Below are 25866 nucleotides of genomic sequence, written 5' to 3'. Positions count from 1 at the left end.
CATTACTGCAAAGGTGGTATACATCAACGACTGATTCTCCAAAGCTCTGGCCATCAACTGGGTGTCCTAGAAGTTCATATAATCTTGGTACTCACTACCTGGGGTTAGCATCGGATCCCATGAATGAAGGGCTCCATCCCACACGACTGCCTCCACTTCAGAGACCAGGCAGAGGACTGGGCCCCTCATGCCTCTGACCGACCAGCTCTCAATAAGAGGTTCCCATGAGCCCCACCCCCCTGGATATCCGATCATCTGTTAGAATGGTTCGCAGGACTCAGGAAAACGCTTTGCCGACTCTGACTGGTTGTTGGTAAAGGATACAACTCAGAAACAGTCAAATAGAAGAGGTGCACAGGGCAGGGTATGGAAGAAGGGGCCTGGAGCTCATCGCCCGCCCTTCACCTTGATCTGCTCACCCGCCAGGGAGCTCTCTCAACCTACAGTTTAGGGGATTAATGGAGGTTTCCTAAGGGCACAGTTGACTAAATCATTGGCTGGTGGCGATCAGCTCCATCTCCAGTCCTTGTCATCTCCCTGGTCTAGGGGGTGGGTCCGAAGGTTCCAACCCTTCCCTTAGGCCTTGGTCTTTCTGGTGACCAGCCCCCATCCTGAGACCACCTAGGGGTCCCCAGCCACCAGTCATCTAATTAGCATACAGAAGACAACACTCTGGAGCTTCCAAGGGTCTTAGAGGCTCCTATGTTAGAAACTGGGAACCAAGACCGAGTGTTATAACCAAAATGCCCCGTTCACACCTGTCACACAGGAAATGACAAGGGTTTTAGGGACTCTGGGCCAGGAACCAGATATATATATGGGTCTGTCCAGAAATTATCCAGCCATGTACTATGAAAAATAGAGACATTTCTTGGAGAAAATACAAGAAATATTGCGCATAGGACAATGACACCTTAGTTTTTTTTTAAAGTAGGCACCCTGAGACCTCACACAATTCTCCCAATCGCCATCAGCTGCCTCGTCATATTTTCCTGAATCTCATCAATGGTCTGAATTCTCTTCCCTTTCAAAGATGATTTTAGTTTTCGGAAAAGTCAGAAGTTACAAAACTGGGCTGTAGGGGGGCTGAGTCACCTGGGTGATTTGATGCTTCACCAAAAAACCCTACGTGAGATGTGATGTGTGAGCGAGTGTATTGCCGTGATGAGGCTGCCAATCACCAGTTGTCCATGGCCACGGCCTTCTGAGTCATGTGAATAGTTTCCACAGAGCAGTGTTCAAGCTTAATGCAAAATCTGAAGCAGATTCATTGCTCTGCTCACGCGCTCATTTTGAATGTGACTACCACACACTGCACATGCCCACTCAGCAGTGTCTTCCACCCCCACTGACTGGTACAGTGAAGTCGTCATGGTTCACACATGCGCATTCCAGTCCACTCTCCTTGGCTGCCAGGTTCCATTGATGTCACATAACCGGTTCTCATTATATTAGCAACGGCTGGACTTTTTATGGACAGACCTTGCGTCTCTTGGTACATAACAATATCACATACCCAATACAGACAGAAAATGGGGAGCTGGTCTGCTGGCGGGGAAGAGAGAAGCTGTCAGGTCAAGAGCAGGAGTCAAGGATGGCGGGTGAGATCAGCATAGCGTTGAAAGCACTTAGTAGGGCCAAGGGCTTCAGCTGCACCCTCCTGGCCATCCCAGGAACATCCTCCGTGGGGCACATCACACACCTGTGAGCCCCAATTTTTCATCTGCAAACAAAGGAGTTCGTTAGGTCTCTTGTGAGAAAAAAGTTGTTGATTTGTATGAGTTTTGAAGGCCAGAGAGTCAATAAGAATAGCATTAACAAGCTATTGATGACCGCAAAGGGGCTTGGTTCTTAGTGCTTTTCTTTCTTCTGATACACTTGGGGGGGCCCTGAGATTCATGGTAAACCCCAGCACTGGTCTAGACCAGCCAGCTGGCCCTGGATGAGGCTCTAGGTTACCTTACAGCTGAGCCGGCCCACAGGTACGGCAGCGTGATGTCTAAGCCTGGCCAGACTTCTTGTCTTTCTGGGCTCTTTCTGCTGCTCCCAACCCCTGTACTTTCCGTGAGTTGTAATTACTTCTTCTTTTATATCTTGAGAGTCTAATGTTATGCAGGTAGCAATTCCCCATGTTGATCATATACTTTTGTAAATCACTGCCTGCTCTCCGTCTACAACTGTTCTCTCTGCCTTATTCTTCCTATAAATTAAAAAACTTCTAAGCTATAGATGAATGACATAAAATTTTAACTACTTTTTCTTTCTAAAGTCTATATTTTAGTTGCTGTCAGCAGGTGGGGGGAGACCGAAGCCCTTGGATCTTGAGAGAGCTTGGTGTTTTGGAGAGAAGCAGCCAGGAACCCATCCCCGCCCCCAGAGGGTTTCTAGCCACCCCTTCAGCCTCCTGCTACCTTGCTGAGCCCTGAGAAAGCTGGCGTTGTTTCTGTTGGAGTGGAAAGACTGGCAGAGCTGCCCGAGACAACAGCTCCGCAAAACACCGTGGCAGAAGGTTTGGTCTACATACCAAGGCAGCCGGAGTATTAATTGCAATCTCTGTGATCACACACAAGAAAGGCGCCAAGTTCTTTTCTTCATGTTTTAAGAATGACAGGCTTGTGCTCCGCCGACTCTAAGCATCGTGGTATCACAGGGAAAGGAGAGGATAGATGGGAGGGGGAAAGTGTGGAAGCAAAGATCTCCAGTAGGTGGCTCGTTCTTAACAAAGCTCGAAAGATGAGCTCTTTCATAATTGGTACCTGTAGGTAGTCAGGAGCATGGTGAGGAAGTGTTTCCATAAATGTGCAGGATCTCTGAGAGCATTTTCCAGTTCAAACTATCACTTTACATCTTGGAATGGGACTTTTCAAGTTGCCCACTGTGGTTTGATCCTGTTTTTCTTGGTGTGTAGACGAGAGAAAAGGTGGTCTTGGAGATTTCTGGATGTACTGGTTCTCCCCCAGGCCCTAAACAAGCACACACCCGGGAGTATTCCACATCTCCAGGGTCCTCCGGACACGCCGTGCTGTCCCGTGCTGTCCCGTGCTGCTGTTCTGTCCTGTGCTGCTGTGCCATCCTGTGCAGCAGTTTATCGGAGCCTGGCGGTCCCTCGGTGGGAATACACCCCCTGCACTACCCCCACCCACATCCAGCACACTAGCACCCGCTCGCTTTTTTCCTGGTCGCTGTCGTCGCCGAGCCTGGGGAGGGCATGGCATCGGGAACTGTCAGTGACAACTGCACGGGTTTGGGTGGGGAGCGCGTGAAGCAGGTGTCTGTCTTGTGTTGGGGATTTTCCTAGGCGGAGCATTGTTATTGGGGGCAGCACCTCACCCCCCTTCACAGCCCCCACAAAAGAGAAGTAGCAACACGGCTGGTGTCCAGGGTTTGAGCGTGTTTCGGTTTAAAATGCTCATCGGGTCAGAGAGCGTTTCATTCCGGGTGGTGCGTCTGGAGAAGTAGCTTGATGTCATGTGATTGAACCTCCTCTCCCCGTGCCTGCTTGTGGGGTGGGGGTGGGGAGCAGTTGCTGAAAGCAGGCTGGGCCCTGCTGGGAGGAGGGCTGGGTCCTCCCAGAAGCTGGGGCTGTCTGATGCACAAGTCACAAGTCACAAGTTCACAGGTGGCTTCCAGCCCGGCTTAGCTCTTCCGGGCACCCCTGTCAGGGCACAGCTCCAACCAAAGTGAGGGTCCTGCAGCTGCCAGGGTGTGGTACAAGGGCCGTCGCTGACATTACCTGTCACCTGCCACAGGAGGAAGATGCCAGACCATGAACACCTGTCTTCAGACCAGCCTGCGGCGGAGAACCGCGTTTCTCTCCCAGTGCATGGTGTGGACCGTGCTTCCCCCACTCTGTGGAACCTTCTGCGGCAGCAACCTTTTCTGACAGCCCCTCCTTCCACCTACACACACACACCTGTGGCACCCACAGAACCAAAGGGGCTGTCGGCCATTCCTCAGTGTCATAACTGGTGGCTCAAGAGCCATTCATTCAAGACATCGGTGAAAATTGCTCTGACATTGCCTTCTCTCCAAGACCATTTCACCTGCAGCCTGTGTCCAGAGCAACTGCGGGGGGGCCCCACAGTAACCCTCGGCTGTGTGCCAGGACCCCTCTTCGCCGTCAGGACCCCACTCCCAATCCAGAACTGCGTATGTGAGCGCAGTACATAAAGTCTGGGCTATTTATTAAGTTCAGTGCACAGTTCAGAACGAGTGCCTCTCTAAAATGTATCTTGTTTCAATGTTCCCCTTCGTTTATGAGCTTGCCATCCTTTCATATCTAGGATGACCATCACATTTATTGTCCAAGCCGGGGTGCTTGCAAAAGTGAGAAGCAGTGTTACTAATTGTTACACTGGATTGTCCGGGGAGCCTGGGAAGGTCCCAGGCCAGCTGGCACCTGGGCATATGTGGATAGCCCATCTTTTGTAGGGATCGTGCATGACGATGATGATTATTGTTAATTTTGAGGTTTGTACTGAGTCTTCCTGCATGCTTGTGAAAACCACATAAAGGAATGCATCTAAAAAGTCCTTCCAGCATTTAAAAAAAATGTTGAGGAAAAACAAAAGAGAATGCCCATGCGTGCCTTGATTGATAGCGTGACCGAAGAGTTTGGGGTGAACCGAGTCTTCCAGGGATTGCCGAATGTAACCTTCCCTGCACTTTCTCAGGGTAGAACGGGCCTCTGCAGTTTACATTGCAAATGCCAAGAGGCTGTGAGTGCTGTTTGTCTATCTGTCCGTGGTGCCCAGGGCTGCGCCAGGGACCTTCATTGAGCCTGGCTGTCCACACGAGCGATCATCTGCGGAACAGCAGCTGGGCCGTAGGTGACGGTATCTGTCCAGCTAGGTCAGGTTCCCTTCAACACCGCCTTGTGAGTCTTTGATAAGAAAAGTGATGACTTTTGTGAAAAATGTAGACTACTTTTTATAACCATGAACTTCTAGTCAAAATAATAGTATCTTTGGGGAATAATTTAGGGAGTCTTTAAACACCTAAAAGAAGGGCGAAAACCCAGCAGACCCCCCGCCCCAGAATTTGATATTGGAAGGAAATCAGCTTCATCTCACTAAGTAAAACTCTTCTGAAAACCTTCTCCACTTTTTGCTTTTGTGGCACTTTGCAATCTGCAGCTAAATTAGGCCACAGGAAAAGGAGAGCTGCCTTCAAAGAGACAGTTGGGTCGCGGGGTTCTTTCTCTTTGTGGAAAACAGCTGTGGGGGCAGAAGTCAGGCTTTTGTTCCACGCCAAGGTGGGAAGCTTCGGTCTTGAGACGCGCCTCTCTTCCGTGGAGGGGTTCGCAGATGGGGGCCCGCTTATCAACATCTCGGAGGGAGGCGTTTGAAAGGCGTCGATAAAGACCCGGGAAAGAGAGACGGGCGGGACGAGGGTGGGAGTAAGAAAGAAACATTCATCCTACAGAGTGTTCACATCTTCTCTTGTTTTTCTGTCTGTGGCGACTGAAGGTTAAATGAACTGGGTTACTCGTTTCCATTGCCTTCCACCCAACAGAAGTACTTAGACCAGCCTGGTGTTGTTTTTTCCCCTCGCTGAGCGGGGCTCGAATTCAGCCTGGGAAAGGGGGGCCGGCCGAAGCAATGGGCGTGGTTCCCCCCCCCCCCCAGTCTCCCTCCAGTGGACTCCCAGCGGGGGAGTTTAGTTGAGTTTTGTTGAAAAGGAGTGACCCTTCTTATGAATGGGGCGTTTTCTTTATTTCGAGATGAAAACCAGTTTCAGGAAATGCTCTTTCACTTTGAAAAACGTGTTCTGGGGGAATATGTCGAGTAAACGGTTTGGGCGGTCCTTTAAAACTTACTGTTTACCTTGATGGATCAGGGTCTCTCTCTCTCTCTGTCTCTCCTCCATCCTCATAGCTTTCCTATTGCCTCCATGCAGATGATTCTCTAGTGGGTATTTCTGCAAATTCCAGTCCTGTGTTTGTAACTACCTCCCGACGAACCCACCTTTCAACCTGGATTTTCTGTTGGCAGCGTGAACTTCACATGTAATCAGAACATTTAATTCAACACTGAACTCATCAGTATTCCCCACAACACCTTCCTGGGACTGGACAGTTTCTCCCCACATCACGCCGTTCCCCTGACCACCAGGCTCAAACCGCAGGGCGGAAAGAGTCTTTCTGTTCACCCCCAGGCCAGGAGTCGAGAGCCCCGCCAACCCTCCCTCCCTCCCTAACCTGGCTGCCTCCACCCTACTAACTCGTGCCACAGTGATTTCATTAACCTGCTCTCGTTTCTCCTCACTCCAGGTTACCTGATGCTTTCAAATGGATTTGACTAAAATTCTTTTCTAGTTAAAAAGAAAAAAAAAAAAGGGCTTAGCCTCTCCTACAGGACAAAGGAGCCCGATCCAGGAGTTCATCTCTGGTTGGGAATTTTCAGCCTCCAGTGGTCCCGGCTACTCCTTCACCAGATTTGCTGTTCCCCCAAATCACCCTGTCCCCTCCACTCTAGGGATGTTGTTTTCCTGCCTTTTTTTTTTAACATCCCAGAACACTCTCATTCCATCCAGTTTTACAAAATTCTTCATCCCTTAAGGCTCAGATCTCCTAGGGGAAGTTCTGTTGGGAGTGACCCCGCCGACCTGCAACTCTGGACCACCCTTCCACCTTCGCTAGCTTCCCCACACACTTGCTGATAAAGCTTCCATGCACGAATGTTTGCTGTTTGGTTCTTCCTCTGCTAAGTTGTCCCTGTGCTGAGGCCCAGAGCCCCGTCTCCTGCAGTTGTATATCCACCACTGCGCCCGAAAATCTTCTGGCACTAGGTGCTTCATGTTATTTGCTGAACGAGTGAATGAATGAATGAAATAAAGCAGCTTTTCCATCTCTCACTTCGACTTGTTCACTTCTAGCTTCATTCACTCATTCAACAGTTATACATTGAAAGCCTGCTACCGTGGTAAGCATTGGATACATTATTGGGCAAAACAAAGATCTTTGCTTGAAGGCACTTCGCATTGTAGCTTCTGCCTGAGACTCACCATCTTTACATTCACCCTACTCAGCTCTTGGGAAAAAAAAACAAACAGGAAGCATTATTTTAACTGTTATTAACTTAATATTTTGTTATTCTGTGATTAAATTTTACAGCCAACAACATTATGCTTTCTTGTTGGCTTGTAAGTTCGAGGATCTTCAAATTGGTTGCATATCCCAGGGGCTGTGAGGGTGTTGAAAACGCTCCTTCTTTCCCCTGCCTGTTACATTGAGTCATTTTGCAAACTGCTGTGAAATAGCGACAAAAGCCTCCTTGATTTTGGTCCTGTCTGTAGCACCCGCACTTGTGCTGGGCTGCTGCCGGTGGACTAGCAGTAACTCGGAGCTCATCCGTCTTTGGTTGTTTGCTGTCTGTGCCTAAAAACAAAAGCACGAACAGAGCAGTGAATTATACCCTGGCATTGGCAAGGAGGGGAAACAAGCTGTTTTTCAAAGTTTGGTCTGTGTGTTACGGATAAGGAAGAGCAAACTTTGCTGTGTGGCTACACGAGCATATGGCAGTGTGAGTGGCAGACACATTCATGAAGAATGTGCCCGACATCTTATTTGGATCAGTGTCCTTATTTGCGATGTTCCTGGCTGTCACTCACATGCACACAAACTCAGACAATCTGAGGTGCCATCTTCACGCAGGACTCGATAGCTGGGAGTTCTTTCTTTCTTTTTTTTTTTACTGTAGCTGCAGTGAAACACTATTTTGGGAAAGAGACTGCTTTTTTTTTTTTTAATGCCAAAACCTAACCATTTTGTTTTCAAATTCCTGAAACCTAAAAAAAGAAATCTCGGTGACATAAATGTTCCAAATTCAAAATGTCCAAAAGTGAACTCATCCACTTCCTCCGGTGCTCGCTGTCCCTCGCCTGCCCTGCCTGGTTAATGATATCACTGTCCAGCCAGACAAAGCCCAAACCCTGAAATCATTCGCGACTCGCTTTCCTCCTCTGCGAGACACCACTTTCCTGGATGCTTGGTTGAGATCCCTTCCAACCTGAAAAATCCGCAGCTGACCGTCTGGGATTCCTCCTTCACACACGCACCCCCCACGTCTGAACCTCACCTCTGGAACCTGCCTCACCTGGTCGCCCCTCTTTGAAATATCAGATCTCACTATTGCTTGAACTCAACTTCTCGTTACTTCTCCACTCTCCTCTAATCTCTCAGCCAGTCTTTCTGCCATTTTTTTTTTGAAATCTACTTTCAAGTTGACGCACAGTAGGACTCACACGGTGCACAGCTGGGGGAATTTCGACAGCTGGTGGGCTTCACGCCGCCACAAGCAGGGCTCAGAAGAGTTTCTAGCCCCTGCCCATCTCTAACTCTTCTCCGTCCAGGGAGTTCTGCCTTTTCCAAAAGTCGCACGCTTGGTCTTCCTCTCCTTGATCACCTGTTTCAAACTGCTCCCTTCTCTTTGGCGATGCCGTAACTCCCTAAAATGCCTGTTCTAGACCTTGAGAAACCCTTACTTTCTCTGAGCTCCTATTTCCTTCTTGGTATACGACTGGGCAAGACTCTGACTATTAGCCTGAAGAATTCTAATACTTTCTAGGAAGAGTGGCTCCTGAAGAGGGCCCTTCGTCTTGCTGACTTGAATAACGGTGGGGAAACCAGAAAAGCAGTCAGTTGCCATGAGTAGGAAATGGTGCCCTGGAGCTATTGGGGCAGGAGAAAGAAGAAGGACGGGGAGCAAAGAGAAGAGCTACCACAAGGGGAAAACAATGGGGAAGAGGCGTTCGCAGAGGAGGTGTAAGGAGAGAATGGCTGTGGGATGTGCCCTACCCCCGAGCCCCGCATTAGACACCGACTTTGCTTCAACTCCTTTGGAGCTGATAGGGTTGGTTGTGAATGGGTCTCCCTGTAGAAGAGTGAGTCGGGAGACCCAGACCCACAGTGGGAATAACAGCCTCCGCTCAGCCAGGCTAGCAGGAAGGCCTCCTGAGGTCCACCGTGTCTGGCAGTGCTGGTGCTAAGGAAGTATCAACCCTCTTCCCATGATTCCATGCCATCTTCAACCTCCCCATTCACATGCCACCTTTCACCCCCAAATGGCCTCAAATTCTTTTTTTTTTTTTTTGCAAAAGAAAGAAAGAGTTTATTTTTAGAAAGCAGCCCATGCCTGGAGACAGGTGAGCTCAGGCTTGAAGACCTGGCTCCGCGGTGGGTTCCCAGGGCAGTAAAGGGGGGAAATCCTTCCTCACTGAGACTGCGGGAGTTAGGGTTGCGGCCTCTACTGATTGGTCAGCACGGGGGGTGGCTGATCAGTGCGTCTGGCAGGAGTCAGCCAAATCCTGACTCTTTAACTTGGTGCACAGGGTCCTTTGGGCTGACGCCCTGGGCTGGCACCATGTCTCTCTCTCTACCCCCTTCGCCCCCCTGACCCAATCTCATGCCCCAGCTGTGTTCGACTCCACTTTGTTGAATCCTGTTTCCCCTTCAATCAAAATTAACCTCTCCTTTGTTTATGTTCTCTTTCTGTTTATATGAAGTACAATAGGTTTTGTACCACAATTATTCATCTGTGTCTCTGTCACCGCCCCCTCCTTGGGCTGTGTAAAAGGTTCTCATTTCGGGTCTGATTCAGTGAAATCAGTTCCTCAATAACTCCTCAACGTGGAGAACTGTGAGAGGAGCAGCAGGTGTGGCTTCTGTAGCGTGCTCTCGTTTTTACAGACAGGTAGCGTGGCTGCTGGGGGCCAGGTTTTACTCTGACAGATTTCCATTCTCAAACAGTTGTCCTGCGGTCAGAGTTCTCCAGGTGGCCCTTTGGGGATGCAATCCAGGTAGACGCAAAGTAGATGGGCCTTCCCACCCGGTACCACCAGGCTCCCCCCACCCCCGCCTCTGCACCTCACCACATACCCATCAAATACTGTGTGTGCTCCTGAATTTAAGTTGCCGGCAGAAGGCAGGGAACACGGAGACATACTCCCTCAGTAACATTCAGTGAGTGTGTTCCCAGTGTCTTCCTCCAGAGCCAGGCTGTGAGGCAGAGATCCCCCCACACAGGTTCGCCCACATGTAAGCCCACCCCACCTTCACCTCCGGGTCTCGGCCCTATACGACAAGCCTGTTTGTGAAACCCAAGGTCAGGATTCTGTTCCTGTAGCACATGGCAGACGTGTTCAGTCTGTGGCCCACACAGCCGCATAGACACTTGTCCTGCCTGGCACCTCACCAGCGGTCCCTCATCCCATGCTTGCCTACGTTCCCCCTTCACAGGACTGTGGGGAGGATGCAGCCTCCAGCTGCCTCCCTGCCCAGACACAGCTCCGGTTAAGGCCCTGCGTCCTCTGGGCAACGTCAGCGGACCCGCACGGGGCCCCCCGGGGGCCCCGGTCCAGCCAGAGTTAACGCAGCAGAGGCAGGGCCACCTCAGGGGTCCCTCCCCAGCAGCATCCTCAGCAGGGAACAGCACCAGCCCCCTTGAGCTTCTGCCTGTCGGAGCGAAGTACTTGCGGCTCCGGGACCAGCCAGAAGTTCCCCCAATGGTCTTCGTTTTTCCCTTTGCACAGAATCCTTGTTCCAGCCTCTGTTCTCCAGCGACTGCCTGTGTGCCCTCTGGGTGCCGTGGGTGGTGTCGCTGAGGGTGAGCAGGCCTGGTCAGCGCTGGAGGGGAGCCGGGTGGGAAGTGTGGCTTGGGGGACCCCCACACCTTGGGGATGGAGGCTCTGCAGCCAGTGCCCCTTCCTGTGTCTACTCACGCTGGAGAGGAGCTGGGTGGGAGCCAGCTTCGTGGCCTCCAGACCCCCCTAGTCTGCAGCCGGAGCTGCCTGCACCTGATGGGCCCAGGGAAGGACTTTTTTTTTAGATTTTATTTATTTATTTAGACAGAGGAGAAGGGAGGGAGTGGGGGAAGGAGAAAGAGGAAGAAGAAAGAGATAGAGAGAAACATCAACGTGTGTGGCCCCCTGGGGACCTGACCTGGCCCCACACCCCAGGCATGTGCCCTGATTGAGAATCCAACCAACGACCCTTTGGTTTGTGGGCTGGCACTCAATTCACTGAGTCACACCAGCCAGGGCTTGAGGAGCACAGTTTTGAGTCAAACCCTACATTTCTCCCGCCCTCAACCTATGACCAAACATTTCTTCAGGATGTCTGTGTGTTATTTGAAAATAGGATGCTTTAATTAGGGTAGCAGAGTTCTCTGCCCTGGAATTTTGGGCTCTTGAGTCATGGATTTGAAGGGATCTCCCTTGTCTTTAAAATTTTTTAAATTATGAGCTCATTTAAAGTCTCCTTTGAGCGCTGCGGGCCCTGTGCGTGAGTGTGGGAGAGGCTGCCTACGGTCCATTCTCGGGTCCTTGCCGTTGTGCAGCTGGCCAGGGGCCTCCTGGCAGAACCTGCCTTAGTGAGAATGACCCCTGTGAAGAGTCTGGACACCTTTGGGACAGCCCAGATCTTCAGAATATTTACTTGTGGGGCCCCCAAATAAGGGAGACTGGGATCAGGGTGACAGTTGGGTCCCTGAGGATGTTTGGGGGATACACAGGCTTCCTCGAAGAGAGGAAGCCGTGGCCCTCCATAGGGTCTCTCCTTTCTAGGAGAAGCTGCTACCCCTCAGCTCAGCCCTGGCCTCGTTCCCCACCCTCAGGACTTCAGCGTGCTCCACGCCCAGAGGGAGCCCCCACCGGTCCTTTCCTTAAAATGGAATCGGGCATCTTGACCAACTCTTTAGTTCCTATAGACTGTTTGTGTTCCCCCTCACCCCCCAGCCAAATTTGTATGTTAAATCCTAACCCTCTGTGTGATAATATTTGGAGGCGGGGCCTTGGGAGGTGAGTAGGTCATGAGGGTGGAGCCCTCATGGGTGGGATCAGCGCTCTAGTAACAGGGTTCCCAGAGAGAAGCCCTGGGCTCCATGTGGTTGAGGACACAGAAGGTGGTCGTCTGGGAACATCGAACCTGTGGGCTCCCTGATCTCAGACTCCATGGCCTCCAGAGCGGTGACAAATTTCTGTTGTAAGCCACACAGCCTGTGATGTTCCATCCCAGCAGCCCATATAGATGACGACGCAGGGGTCTCCAACCTTGGTTGCCCCATATTGAAATCACCCTGGGAACATTGAAAAGTCCCAGTACCCGGCCACACCTCAGATGGATCTAATAAGAACATACAGGGGCGGAGGGTGGAACTCAGGACTCGGTGTTTGTGTAAAACTCCCAGGTGCCCCCAAGCCAAGGCCGCCGGCCTCACATTTCCGAGCATTCAGTGGCACACGGTGTCCCTCTCGTTGACCTTCTGTGGTTATGGTGACAAAAGCTGGATCCTGGTTACCCAGAAAAGTAGGGCTTCTCTTCTGTTGCCGCAGGGTCTGAAGTCAGATTTTCCATTGGAATAGGAAACAAAGACCAAGTTTATTTTAAATTTAGTGCTCTTGATCTACCTAAAACTAGGAAGTGCCGAGACTCCTGTGGGAGCCGTTTATTCTCACATTTGAATGAATCGCTGCTTCCTCGGAACTCAGCCTATGGTTGTGCCCGACACTGAAGGGGCCGGTGACTTCCCAGGAATATGACCGAACTGGACCTTCTCGGGCCATGCATTGGGTGACTGGAAAAGGGAGCGGAGCACTTTTCCACGACGCAGTGAGAAGGGACCTGGAGAGACCAGGGGTCTCTGTGCATGGCACCTTTTTCTCTCGTGTTTCTTGGGTTGGGCTGCATATCCCACCAGTAGGAGATCGTTCCTGGCTGATTCTGCCCCATGATTATTTGTTTAAAACGTGAAAAGGAGAAGACCAGATCTGGTACATTTGAACTCAGTTAACCACACAAACATTTTTAGGCCAAGAAAATGAGCAACCAGAATGGTGGTTTGTGTTATTACAAAACTGGTTGAGTTTCACAGGCAGGAGTCTAGCTCTCAGACCAGAAAAGGTTAAGTATTCTCGTCAAGCAAGACTAAAGACTCAAAAAGCTTTACTATTGGTTGAATTTCACTGAAATCAGAAAGCGACCCCTTTGATAGGTAAGGACCAAAGACCTTTAACATGGAGTGTTTTTAATTCTGAGAGATGGGCTTTTCAGAACTCTGCAAATTACATTTGTTTTGGCATTTGGTGTTTTTGTTGTCATATTTATTGCCTTTAGTTTCTAGTGGGAGTAGATTTCTGCTCCTAATTACCCAAAGGCAAGAAATAAAGAACTAGAATTAAAGAAAAAAAAGCGGAGGGGAAATATGTCTTGAAAGTTTCATTAATTGCAAAGTGAAGTTAAGTGGAGCGTTCAATAAAAGTACTTCTCAGAATCGATGGAGGATTTCTCAGAAAGAGCCCATTAAAGCTGGATCCTGTAAAGCAGTGGAAATCCCAGGAACAAAAGCCAAATGCCTGGGAATTGAGTTTCAGAAGAACTTTTGAATTGGTGCAGCTCGGTAATTTACGAAATGGAATGGAACCATTGACTGTTCTAAAAATCTGCTCAGCTGACACAGGCTGAGATGTTGAGCTTCCATGGACCAGGCACATTGGACTCTCACTGTTATAGTATTTTTTTTACTGCCCTTTATTAAGCATTTTTCTGGGAGCCGGGGCCTGTGTTCTGACATTCACGATGTTACCGTTGATGATTACGAAGATTCGGTGCCTTTCCCAGGCATCATTAATAGATTATGGAAGGGTCGTACTGTGGGCTCTCGGCGTGGCGTTTCTGCAGTGACATCGGAAATGTTATTTAGATGCATGTTAAAGCCGACCTTGAAAACCAGGTTTCCATTCCACTCACATACGTTACAAATTGGACGTCCACTGGGGAAGAAAAAAGGAAAGTGAGTGAAGTCGACTTCCTTATTGCTTTAAACCGTGCGCTAAGGTGGATGGTGGAGGATCCTTTCCAAGGTCTTGTAGGCTGTCGCGGGCGTAGCTGGGCTTTTATAGATTGGAAGCAATTTTGATAAGCTTTCAGGGTAAATTCTGATCCTGTGACACAGAGGAGAAACAACTACCAGTTGCATCTCGTGGACAGGAGTTTTAGTTCAAAGATCATCAGAATTTCACCCTAAACATCACCAAGGGTGAGCCCTAGGCTCACTTGCTCACATATACCTGTCAAAAACAGGAGGGAACAGCCCCGTGTGAAAGGAGTTGTCAGGTACTATTCATGCCCTTTTAATCAACTCTCATCTTTAATTTCCCTGATTGGCATTAAGCTCATTTTACCCAGTGGAGGCTGTGGGCCATGCCGTACTAGAAATGGAATGTTTAGTTAGTATTGATAATAAATCTGATAATGTTAGTTACTGCTATGGGCTAATTTGAGTGCACTCTTACTGTTAGATATTCTTATTGGCATTTATGTTGAAAAGTTAAATAACTTAGAGAAATTGTTACTGAGTATTGGATAAGGTGATAAAAAAATAACAACTACCAACGGCCAGGCCAACAGCCACAAGCCTGAGGTGGACATGCTGTCTTCCGTCTTCTGAGTGTTCCAACGAGCCTCTCGGTTTGTGGGTGTGCCCTACAGTAACAATTGCTGGCATTTTTTAAATGTGAAAATAGTTTTTAAAATTGTGGTATATATCTCTCTTTATGTAGATATACACACATGTATAAAAACCATATTTTGCTGTTTTAACCATTTTAAGCTGTACAGTTTAGTCACATTAAGTGCATTCACATAACCACCTGCCTCCAGATCTTTTTTTTTCTTTTTCCCAGACAGAAACCCTGCCTCGCAGGACACTAACTCCCCGGTCGCCCCCCCCCCCAGCCCCGGCCACTGCCATCCTACTTCCTGTCTCTGTGACCCTCACTGCTCGAGGCACCTCATGTCAGTGGGGTCATACTTGCGTCTTGCTTGTTCCACTCAGCACAATGCCTTAGAGATTTACCCATGCTGGGGTACGTGTCCACACTTCCTTTTCAGAGCTGACTAATATTCCACCGTGCGCATACTGCCCATTCTGTCGGGTTCACCCCAAGTATTGGGGTTGTTGTAGATCTAGTCAATGCCAATCGGTTTCCCAAACTGGTGGGATGAATTTACACTCCCACCAGGTGTGTATGAGAGTTCCTGATATTGTGCCTAAACTCCAAACTTAGAATTTTCAGTCTCTTTTAAAAAACTTTTTATTTATTGACTTGAGAGAGAGAGAAATGTGGATGTGTGTTCCACTTACTGATGCATTCCTTGGTTGACTCTTGTATGTGCCCTGACCAGGGATCGCACCCACAACCTTGGTGTATGGGGGTGATGCTCGCTCCGACTGAACTGCCTGGCCAGGTCCCAGTCTCTTTATTTTAGCCATTCTGATGCATTCATAATGGTACACATTGAATGCTGTTTTGGTCTTTTTTTGCATTTCTCTTATTACCAATAATTGGTTAGTACTGCTTTTCATATATTTAACCATCATCCTCTTCTGTGATTTTCCCATTCAATGTCTTGCCCGTTTGTTAACTGTGTTGCCTGACTTTGCCTTTTGGATTTGTAGGAGTTATTGTATCTCTTGGACTGACTGCTTCACGAGTCATACGTGTTGCAAACACCTTGTCCTCTGTGACTTGCCATTTCGCTCTTCTGATGGAAAGAAGCTCTGAATGTTAAGGCAGGTTTATTTATCACTCTTCCCTTATGGGTCTTGCCTGAAAATTTCTCCTATCCCACTGTCAGGAAGATTTTCTCTAATATTAACTCCTAAAAGTTTTATTGTTTTGCCATTGACATTTACACTGATATGATGCACCTGCAATCCATGTACGTGAACGTTGGGGGCTGGAAGGGCAAAGTTTTCTTTTTCCCCGTACGCATGTCCAATCAACTCAGCCCCATTTCCTGGGGGGAAACATCTTTCTTCTCATGCTGTGCAGTTAGAATTTTAAAAAACTAGGTTCTGTGTAAACTAGGTTCCACTTATTGTGGTCTCTCTCTTCTCTTCCACTGGCCTCTGGGTCTCTGCCAGTAACACTGGGCCTTACTTTTTAGAGCCTTAGAAGACTTGACGTCTGGTAGAGTAAGTTCTTGGCCTCAGCCTCTTTTCTTCAGGTGAGCCCTGGCTGTGTTGGCTGCTTGGGCTTCCCGTTTAGGGTCCCTTTGCCAAGTTCCAGCCCCGTACCTTGGCCTGGAAAGATGGTTGTTTAAAACAAGCCACCCTCCTCCCTTTCACAGGCTCCCTCCCCTCTCCCGGCTCTCTCGCCAGGCAGAGGGGACCACGAGAAGAACATGACTGGTGGAAGAAAGAGCACATTTTTAGCGGAGGTTATGGGAGAATTTGCTGGTTCCCAGGGAAGCTGAGCCCTTTAAGATCAAACTTTGTTTGTCTCTCTGTTTGTCAGCAGAAGTTAATAAGTGCCTTTTACATGGCAGATACTCTTCCCGGTGCTAGGCAACAAGACAGGCAAGTCCTTGGTCTCATAGAACTTAACTCTAGTAGCAGAGAAAGTCCATAAACAATTAAGTATAAAGTTTAATGTTGGGAAGACAAACAAACAAACAAAAGCCTCATAGACACAGACAACAGAATGGTGGTTAGCAGAGGGGGAGAGAGGGGAAGGGACGGAGAAGTGGGTAAAGGGGCTCACATGTGTGGTGATGGAAGGAAACTTGACTTTGGGTGGTGGGCACGCAACACAACATACACAGGAGGCATTAGAGAACTGAACACTTGAACCCTGTACAATCTTATTAACCAAGGGCGCCTGAGTCAATTGGATAAAACATTTAGTGTTGGGCAGTGATAAGTTCTGTAGATAGACAACAGAGGGTAAGGGGGCCGGAGAGGGAAGAGGAAGGCGGCTGCGTGAAGTCTGAGAGAGCCTCGCAGAAGCCGGGCTGTTCACAGGTGGGCGGAGGGGCGGCTCGGGGTGGGAGGGAGAGCTGGGCCACGGGCAAAGGGAGTAGCCCTGGCTGGGCCCAACTCTCGGTTCTTATAACAGAGCTTTAGTGACACTCCCTGTCTTCTCCTGCAATGAAATCTGTAGGAAATACAACCTGCCTACCTCCATCATTACAAACCATCAGTATGATGCCTTAATCATCTTATAAACGGAATACTACAAAAAAGAATCCCTTGTGATAAAGAGAGTGTTTCCGCCCAGCAGAGTTGATACTGGGAGTCCTAGCGACGTGGTGAGGTTTGCACCTCTGGGTGGGACCGCTGGCAGCCAGGCAGCGATGCAGGCAGACGGCTGCGGGCGGGTTCTCCTGGCGACTCCAGAGCAGTCCGTGTCGCCTTCAGTGACGTGAGAGTGCTGACGGGGTGAATGCTTCTTATCACAAACAGAGCACGCCCTTCCCCAGTGCGTCCCTAGAAACTCGGTGTTCATGAAAATTGCAGAGAAAACACTTGGTGCTGACCGGTAAAATGGCATTAGGTTTTTCACCTGAAGGAATGTCTGGTGGGTTTCGGACAGTCATGGGGGACGTGGGACATGGGACATTTCTTGATTGTGCTGGACCATCACATGCATTTCAGGTTTCCCCCCTCTCGTGACACTGATGATGCCCAGTTGTCAACTGACTACCCAAATGGTCCCCACAGTTTCCCCAAATGCTCCTGGGGTAGTCCTGTTCCCCTGGAGAGCTTTGAGGGACCGGGTGCTGGTAGACTCTTGCCAAGATTTCAGATTTTGTTTTGTGTGTGATGGGAAGCCAGTAGAGAGTTACTTTTCTGCAAAGGGCAGCGAGAACCTCACTCAGGTTGTAAAGGCATCTGCTGACCATGAACGGAACGAAGTGGAGACCCAGGTGTGTGTGTCTCTCAGCCAGGACTCTCCCCCAGAGACAGCTGCAGGGGTCCTGAGCCAACCTCAGTCCTTCATTCCTGCCCAGACATCTGCCTGTCTGTCCCGGAGCTGCCTAAATCACCTCTTGGAGGGCCTCTGTGAGCATTTAGGCAGGACCCACTTGTCCATGGCAGCATGGCGCCCCCGTGGTGACAGCATACACCTCTGATCCCCAAACCCTTTATAAGGGCAGGTATAGGCTGTCACCCAGACAGCTCTCAAGAGCTTCACTTCCCCAGCCCCTATACCTACTCCTAGTCTGCTTTAACTCCCCTTCCTACAGTTAAACACAGACCCATACACAGGGGTCAGAAGTAGCTTTGCAGTTGAACTTGACGCCAGGTTACTTTGCCAGGTGGCCTCTCCTCAGGAGCCCAGCCCTCTGGCGCGCGCCCACCCCCCGTGGATGTGGCACCATCTGCCGTGGGGTTCGCTCTGGGCCTGAGATCGCGGCAGCATTTCCTGTAACTTGAATGCCCGGCGCAGGCCTGCCAGACAATAGATAGATAATTGGATAAAGCCTAAACTGGAAACTGCAAACAATAAAAAAGAAAATGACACATAATGGAGTGGGCACGCCGCTCCTCTGAGCTGGGCTGTTTACACATGAAACTACTTAAGCAAGTCCTTTATTTTCCAACAATGAAGCTCCTTCAGTCCTGGAACTCCGGGCACTCTCCAAGTGTGTTTAAGAGGAGGCTTGGGGCTGGCTCACGCTTCACACCAGAATGGAAAGACAGGTCCAAGTTCTCTGCCATCTCGTGGCTCCCGAAGGGTTCAGGGTTGTTGAGGAGTGGACGGTAGGGACAGTGTTGCTCGTGATTGGCTGTGCTTGGGAGAAGGCGTGGCTGGGGTGAAAGGTCTTCTTGTTGATGCTGTGTGTGTTTTAATGAAATCTAACATGATTTAACATGGCCTCAGTCACCCACTGATCTTCCGTTCACCCACATTTGGCCAGCAAAAATTATTTCCAGATTTTTGCATATAAAAAGATATCGGAGTGAAGTAGCAAACATGTATACTGAGTAGCCACATGAATGTTTCCCCAGGGACCACATGTGGAATGATGGAGGCAGAACCTGTCTGTTCTTAAGTATGTTGGTGAACAAGAGTTCGCGTCCTAGAATGTAGTAATAGCAGGACTACATTCTTGCCACCGTGGGTGGAGCCAGAGTTAGAATTTTCTGTTTAAAAAATTAAGCTTTTTATTTAGATTGACCAGATCAGTTGATAAAGCCCTGGACTCATCCAAGTGCCTGAACGTTTCTTCCTTGGGAGGAAGGCAGGTTTGTGCAAAGTCCACACACGGGGCCTTCCCTGACGTGCGGCAGGTGGCAGAAGACTGTATTGCTTCAACAATAAGGGTGGGAGGAATTCAAATATTGACCTCTGTGGACATCCAGTGTGGGAAAGTGTCATTTCAAATGCCCTTACAGAAGGTCAGCTCCCATGGTAGATGGGTCTTGATGGAGGTGTATGGGCGTTTCAGAAATCAGGGTCTGAAATTCGAGGCATGAAGCAATGATCCAAATTGGGCCAAATAAGAAGGTGGGAGAAGTGTCTCTCCACCGTCCTGACCTTGAGGGAGGTCAGGAAACAGGAATCGGAGCTTCAAGGAGGGGGACTGAGGAAGTCAAGCCTGCCGATGGCTTTCTAGACCCCTTTTCTTGAAAAAACACGTCCAAGGAGTCTCCCAAAGTGTCTTTTTTCCTCCGCACAAATGTTTTTCTTCCTCCTTGAGGTGTATCACCTCAGTAATCTCAGTGCATCCTTTTATCTTCTTCTTACTATTCACTTGATCTGAGATGCTTATCAAACCAAGAAACAAAGCATCCTGATCAGGAAGGTCTGAGAAAGATCTCGTCTTTGTCTGCTTCCATCGCCTGCTGGTAACACGGTGTAGACAGAGCGTAGAAGAGATGAGCCAGGCAACGCTTTCAGATGCGGGGCGGTGGGTGGGGGCGGGCAGTCAGAGTCAGCGGGTGGCCTCAGCCTTTGATCATAAACCATGGACAGTTAGAGCTGAAAGGAGCCTCCGAGTCACCTTGTTCAACTCCCTCATTTCATAGATAAGAAAAATAAGGTCTAGAGAGACTGGCAGGAGTTGAACAGCTAATTGGTGGCCGAGCTGAGAATCTCAGGGCAGATTCTGGGGGAGCAACTTTCTGGAGTTCTTCAGATAGGCTCACGTACCTGACACTGAGAGAACAGAAAGGGCTTCAAGGGTTTTGGTTTTTGTTTTTAAGTAACCATACGCTGCTTTAATTCTTTATCATTGTCGATGTACTTTGGTTTGCTTTTGACCTTCACCACCCCTGCTGGTAAGCGTAAATTGTAGTTGTTAATTTGCTTCCCTTGACATGTTTGTGAAGGACTCTTTTTAAGGAGTTGGTGGGGTGTCGAAGGGAGAGTATGTATCATGTGTTGTGCCTCTCTGCTCCGGGGTCAGTGAGGGTGGCCTTGGTAGTCCTCAGTAGGCGGACCCGATGTAAAATCTGGCCGCCGATCCCTGATCTGCCAAATTCGCTTGGTGTGTTTTCCACGCGCATGGGTTGGTTGGTTTTGTGGGAAAATGTAGCCAAAACAAAGGACTCTGACATTGGCTTTAGTCTTGCTCCTCAGGCATGATTTATACTCTACTTTTTTGTCTGTAAAATTTGTCACGTAAAAAGGACTATCCTTTCATGGAAAATGGACTTCGTTTTCTTTCTATGTATAGTATGGAAATGTTTCTGCATCAACAAATCCTCCCAAAAGGTTAGGAGGCAGATTTGTATTTGATGCCTGTCTTTCCCGAGAGTTGAGACGAGGCTGTAAACAAGGCAGCAGGCGAAGGGGCCGCTGAGAGGCACACAGCAGACCTCGTCTCAGAAAGAGAAATTGAATTTCTAGGCAGCGAGATAGAGTAATTAGTTTTTATTTTTAGAGCCATCCTCAAACCAGAGAGGTCTGCTGTCTCAGACACAGAGTGGAATTGAGTTTGAACCCTAATGCTTCAACTACGGTTCAGTGGAAACCCTCTGCTTTGGGTCATATGGATACATAGATCTGCGTGTGTATCTGTGTGTATGTAATATATGTGTATTCCCCTCAGATACATCTATCAAAGTGTCAGTTTAAGTCCAAAAATTCAGATTGCACCGATTGTTTTTACTTGTAATTTTTAGCCTTAAATGTTGTTGCTATAGCTAAGGGTGATCTGGTGAGCCCCCTATCTGCCTTTTTGCCTTGAGTTGTTATTCGGAGTTCCAAAATCAATCAAACAAAAAACTTTTCTGCTTTTTGCGTGGAGAGCAAGAACCGTATCTGGTGTTTCTTCAGAGTTGTACATTTTTATCCAACCGTTGTTCACTCCAGAATGTACATTTAAAACATGATATATAAGTAAAACAAAGACACAAGAGTATAAAGTGTCAGTTGAAGTTAAATATATATCCATTCAACACACCTCCTGTGAGGACAGTGTTTTAGCCCCTGGTCTCTGAATTGGCAGAAACCGACTCTGGTTTTGGATCAGGAACAGATTTTCGTTTTCAGAGTTGCTTCCTACTGTGGGGAGGGCACCCTGTCTGAAGGGTGCTGTCTCCCCAGCCTGGGTCACTGGGGACAGAGAGAAATAGTATCTGTCAGCTGTACTGAAGTCTCCCATGTGTGGGGTCGCCCACTGGCCCTTTGCTGAGTGTTCAGCTGATGGAACTGCCACGGTGTGCAGCAACCTTGTTTTCCAGAAAAAGTGACAAGAGTGGGATGAACTTGAAAACAGGGAGATGATGCCTTCCCCTGCACTTGAGCGAGGAGAGGTCAGAGAAGCACGACCCCCTCGGTCCCTGCTCTGCGGGGCCTGGGAGGGTTTCCCGGGTCCTGGGATCTTTGTCCCTTTCTCTGCCTCCCGTCATAAATCTGTTCCCAAGGAAAGAAAAGAGGCAGTTGTTAAAGCATAAACCTCTGGGTCAGGTCTTGTTACATCAACTCCAAGATGATGTCCGAAACCTTTTGTTGAACCGCAGGGCTAGGTTGGCTTGTACTAACTGAGCCATTCATGGCCCGGGGATAGGAAATCTTTCTGTTGTAAAAAGGTGGTGGCGCGGCTGGTGTGTGGAAGTGTTTTCGGCCGTGAAAGTGGACTGTCATTTGCCTTGTGAGGACCAAACACAGCGGCAGAACTGGATGCGCTGAAGAACCAGAGAATGTGAGACAGGGGAGTGCTTCCCTATTTTCAGAGACTGTTCATTCAGAATGTTCTACATAGAGTATTTCTACATATACGACTTCTTCCGGTGGCTTGAAGTTTTCCGTGTCGGATCAAGTTTTCTTTCTTACGCCCCACTTCCTCACGTGCTCGTTGGCCATCTGTTCATCCCCATTGCAAACTGCTCCTAACACAACGTTCCTCGGTGTTAATTAGAACATGTGTCTCTCTGTCATTCATCTGGGGAAGGGGTTAATGATGATTTATGTCCCCTTAATTGGCTTTCCTCCAAACTGTTATATGTCATTTATTATTTTATAAGAGTGGAAAGAGAAAGAGCGCCTCATTTTTATTCTTTTAAAAATCAGTCTTGACCTCAATGTTTTGGTGTTTAAAGAATGGGGTCCTTAAGTTCTTCTTAAGCAGCGAGGCATAGGAGCGTGTGTTTATTGCTTTGCAGTGAGCAATCTATTATTATTTACATTTGTGAGTTTATTTCCACAGGGCTTGCAGTTCCACGTGTATATATCGGTGTATGTCACGTACCTGTAAGCATACAGATGTGTATGTATTTCTTTCTCCCTTTTTCTGCTGGAGAAGAAAACAGGTTCTGCCCACATGCTTCTCACTTAAATACACTTTGGAATTCAGTGTTTATGGATGTCAGGGGTGAGCTTTCTCTTTCTTTGTTAAGGCTACACTGTGTTAGAGTACTGTGACTTACTAATGGTCCTTTACTGATAGACATTTAAACTGCTTCTGGTTCTTTCTGGGACAGGCAGTGATGCAGGGAATAGCTTTGTATTTTCTTATTTTGCGTGTCTAAAGGAAAGAAATCCTAGAAATGGAATTGCTGCCACCCAAAGTAACGTGCGCCTGTCATTGTGATTGATTCTGTCAAATCGCCCTTTAGAAGTTACCAGTTTACAGTGGACAGCTCTCCAGGCTGTGTGAATAGTCATCAGCCTTTTTTTTTTTTTCCATTTGTGAAAATAACAGGTGAAATAGCTATGTCAGTTTCTGGTTTAAGTTGTCCTCTCTGTTATATTGAGTGATGTTGGGTATAACAAACGATTTATATATATTTTACTATATATATAAATTTGCAGTGTGGAAGACTATTTGTGCATTTGCCCCCTCTATCCCCTCAAAACACCACTAAATGCTATCTGGTTTCTAGTAAATTAGATATCTAATTTCCATATTGCTGTGTTATTAACAGTAAATATGCCGCAAATGTTGGAAGATACCTAATATTCTCCTTTATGTAATTACCAAAAGCATATTGCTGAAATCACATGTCAACTGAAATTTTTAAGAATCATGTATTTCAAACTAATCTAATCCAGCTTCGATTTGTAAGGGCACATTACACTATCTTTTAAGATACACTATCTTAAGTCAATTAAGCTCTGACATATGTTGCTTTTTACTAAAAGTACAGATTCTAGGGAAATCACATTTTGAAAGATATGATTAAAATGTTTTTTTTTTTAAATAAAAACTGGCCCTCTCCTCCTTGATACTTTTCTTTGTGTTGAGCTTTGGATGAAAATCCCTCCTGCCTATTTGCATTGTCTGTCGTCATTGCCATCATAACCGAATTCAGAGACGATCCCGTGACCTCCGTCGGAGCAGGAAGTCGGGAGTCTGTTCCTGGGTTAGGTCTCCTGCTCCATGTGCCTCTTCCCCGCCCTCTCACAAGTCACATCAATCGCTACAAATAGGAAAAGACATTGTCCATTTCTCGGTAGACTGCACTTTCTATTTTCTGTTTTAAAAAGGTAAATGGATAGTTTACACAGTTCCAAGCCGAATAATAATTCCACGGCGTGAATGCCATTTCTTTCCCTTCCCTGAGGGGCCCAGCTGTGAATTCGTCAGACCACGAAAAGAGATGGCTCCTCTGGCGAGCATGAGATTTGAAAACTGAACACCTGCTGCGTTGTAGTTTGGGCCTCTCTTCCAGGTAAATGCACTGGCCGTTGCACAAACGTTGGGGATATTTCTACAGCCTAGTCAGGAAATCGGACAGTGTTCAAAATTGAAGTTGCCTTGCATGTTTAATGGCAGTTTGGGATTGTTGAAATATTCCTGTCATGAAACCAATTTTCAATCTTCCCTCCAATCTCGACTCTTTAAAACTTTAGAGCCAGAGGGAAATTGGAGGTGACCCAGCAGCGAATCCCAATTTCATAGGTAAGGAAAGTGAAAGTGAGAGTTTAGGATCATTTTTGTGAATAAGTAACACAACTGGCATTCTTGAGCCCCCAGATCTCACCCGGCTGAATTGTTCCAGAAATCTTGCTTGAGCATGATTTTTTTTTTTTTTTACTAGAAAAACGCATGCTCTTGGAGAAGTCAGTTCTAAGGTCTCTTGGTAAAACCCTTGGACTTTCTGGGAGGAGGGTGGTTTTACTGAAGACTCTCAGCTGGAGAGAACCGCAGACCACCCTTTCTAAGAAACGCCTAGACAGTTCACCTGTTGAGCCAGGTATGAAGAAAAATGAGGTCTTCAGGGGTGCACCTACAGGCCAGTGACAACTTTCTCGTGACTTCTGCAATGTGTGAAGAGAGGAGCAAAAGGAAGGCAGTGTCAACCACTGGTTATCGGTGCCAACTCAAAGGCCCACAGGGATCCCCAAACTGGGGTGCAGTGATGAAGGAAAGTGCAAACAGCTTGCTGTTAATACAGCATAGCTGTGAACACTGCACTCCTGTGGAACAACAGCATGGCCATGAGGCTGCCCAGGGCTGGGTGACCCTGGGGCCAGTTGACCCTGAGGCCAGGCCTCTCTTCAGCTAGGCAGACCTGGCCTGCTGCTCCAGCTGGGGGTAGCACAGTCTTCAGTCCTCTGAAGAAAATCTGTTTTCACAGCCACAGGGGAACTGTCTTATATAGATAGAAGTCCCCACCCCTGCTGCCTGATTGGCCAGAATAGAGCCACTCCCATTGGTCAGAGCTGTGCTTTCCTCAATTGGATGGGGAAAGTCTCAGTCCTATTGGTTGAAATAGGATTCCAGAAAACCTTTATAAGGGCTAGTTCAGGCAGCAGAAACACAGCACGGGGAGACAAGTTAGTGCAGATGCTTCTCTGCAAAGTGTGGTTTGCGTGAGAGGTGCCCCTGTGCAGAAATTGCTACGAAGCCGTTTCATTGGTGTGTTTCTTTTGAGCCCAAGTAGCTACCAGGAGCCCCTCATAGTCCTCAGAACTCACAGCAGGAATATTGGAAAGAGGTAAAAGCATCACCACTAGTAAGCTAGGACTGGTCACAAATGGTTTGCTTTATGTGAAGCATTTCAGGAAACCTCTTGTGAGAACTATCAGTATGTTTTTAGGGAGGAAGGAGGACAGGTGGAAGAAAGAAAAAAGAGAAGTAGAAGTAGGAAGGGAGACAGGGAAGGAGAGGAGAGGGAAGGAGGGAGGAAGCATGGGTCTTACCTGCATTACAGGTAATGTACCTTCTCAGAAGTCTCTGATTTGGACCAAAGGGGCCATTGCCATTGCAAGACAGCTGCCTTAGCCATAGTCCAGAGCTCTGAAGTGTTAAAAATTTGTCTGGTACCTCCCAAAGCTATTATTTTCAATGCCACTCCTTCCTCTAAAGTTCCGACACCTGTACCCAACTGCACACTACTCATGAGACATTTGAATCTCAACAAGTCTGGGACTTAACCTGCCATCTTACCTCCTCCCCAACCAGTTCCTTTGTCTGAGCTCCTCAGCTCATTGAGTTGCATTGCGGTCCTCCAGACTGGCCAAGTCATAACTTTGGGAATTTACCCGGGTTTCATCCCGGCCTACGAGCCCCGCGGATTCCACTTCCATGTTGTCTTCTGAATCTCTCCCCACATCTGTCCCCATGTCCTCACTGCCACATCTTTGCTCCCAAACTCACCATCGCCTCTTGAGTTGCTGCGACAATCTCCA

At 48.2% G+C, this 25866-nt stretch overlaps 1 protein-coding gene across 2 annotated transcripts in view; it reads left to right on the top strand.

Annotated features, from left to right (window-relative positions):
* The window catches only part of BCL2 (BCL2 apoptosis regulator), a 165113-nt gene that overhangs the window by 21709 nt on the left and 117538 nt on the right, over window positions 1-25866 (top strand). The window contains exon 3 of one of the 2 annotated variants that reach the window (XM_037156419.2): window positions 3750-5356. The exons of the other annotated variant lie outside the window; for it this stretch is intronic. Within the exon in view, the coding sequence (XP_037012314.1) occupies window positions 3750-3770 (21 nt within the window). The 3' untranslated portion in view covers window positions 3771-5356. Of the gene's footprint in view, window positions 1-3749; window positions 5357-25866 lie in introns of those variants that run through there. 2 annotated transcript variants of the gene reach the window in all.

This window comes from Artibeus jamaicensis, unplaced genomic scaffold, assembly GCF_021234435.1.
Source record: "Artibeus jamaicensis isolate MK-2021 breed Jamaican fruit bat unplaced genomic scaffold, CSHL_Jam_final contig_354, whole genome shotgun sequence".
NCBI classification, from domain to species: Eukaryota; Metazoa; Chordata; class Mammalia; order Chiroptera; family Phyllostomidae; genus Artibeus; species Artibeus jamaicensis.
Note: the sequence above shows the minus strand (reverse complement) of the source record. Positions and strands in the feature narration are given on the sequence as shown.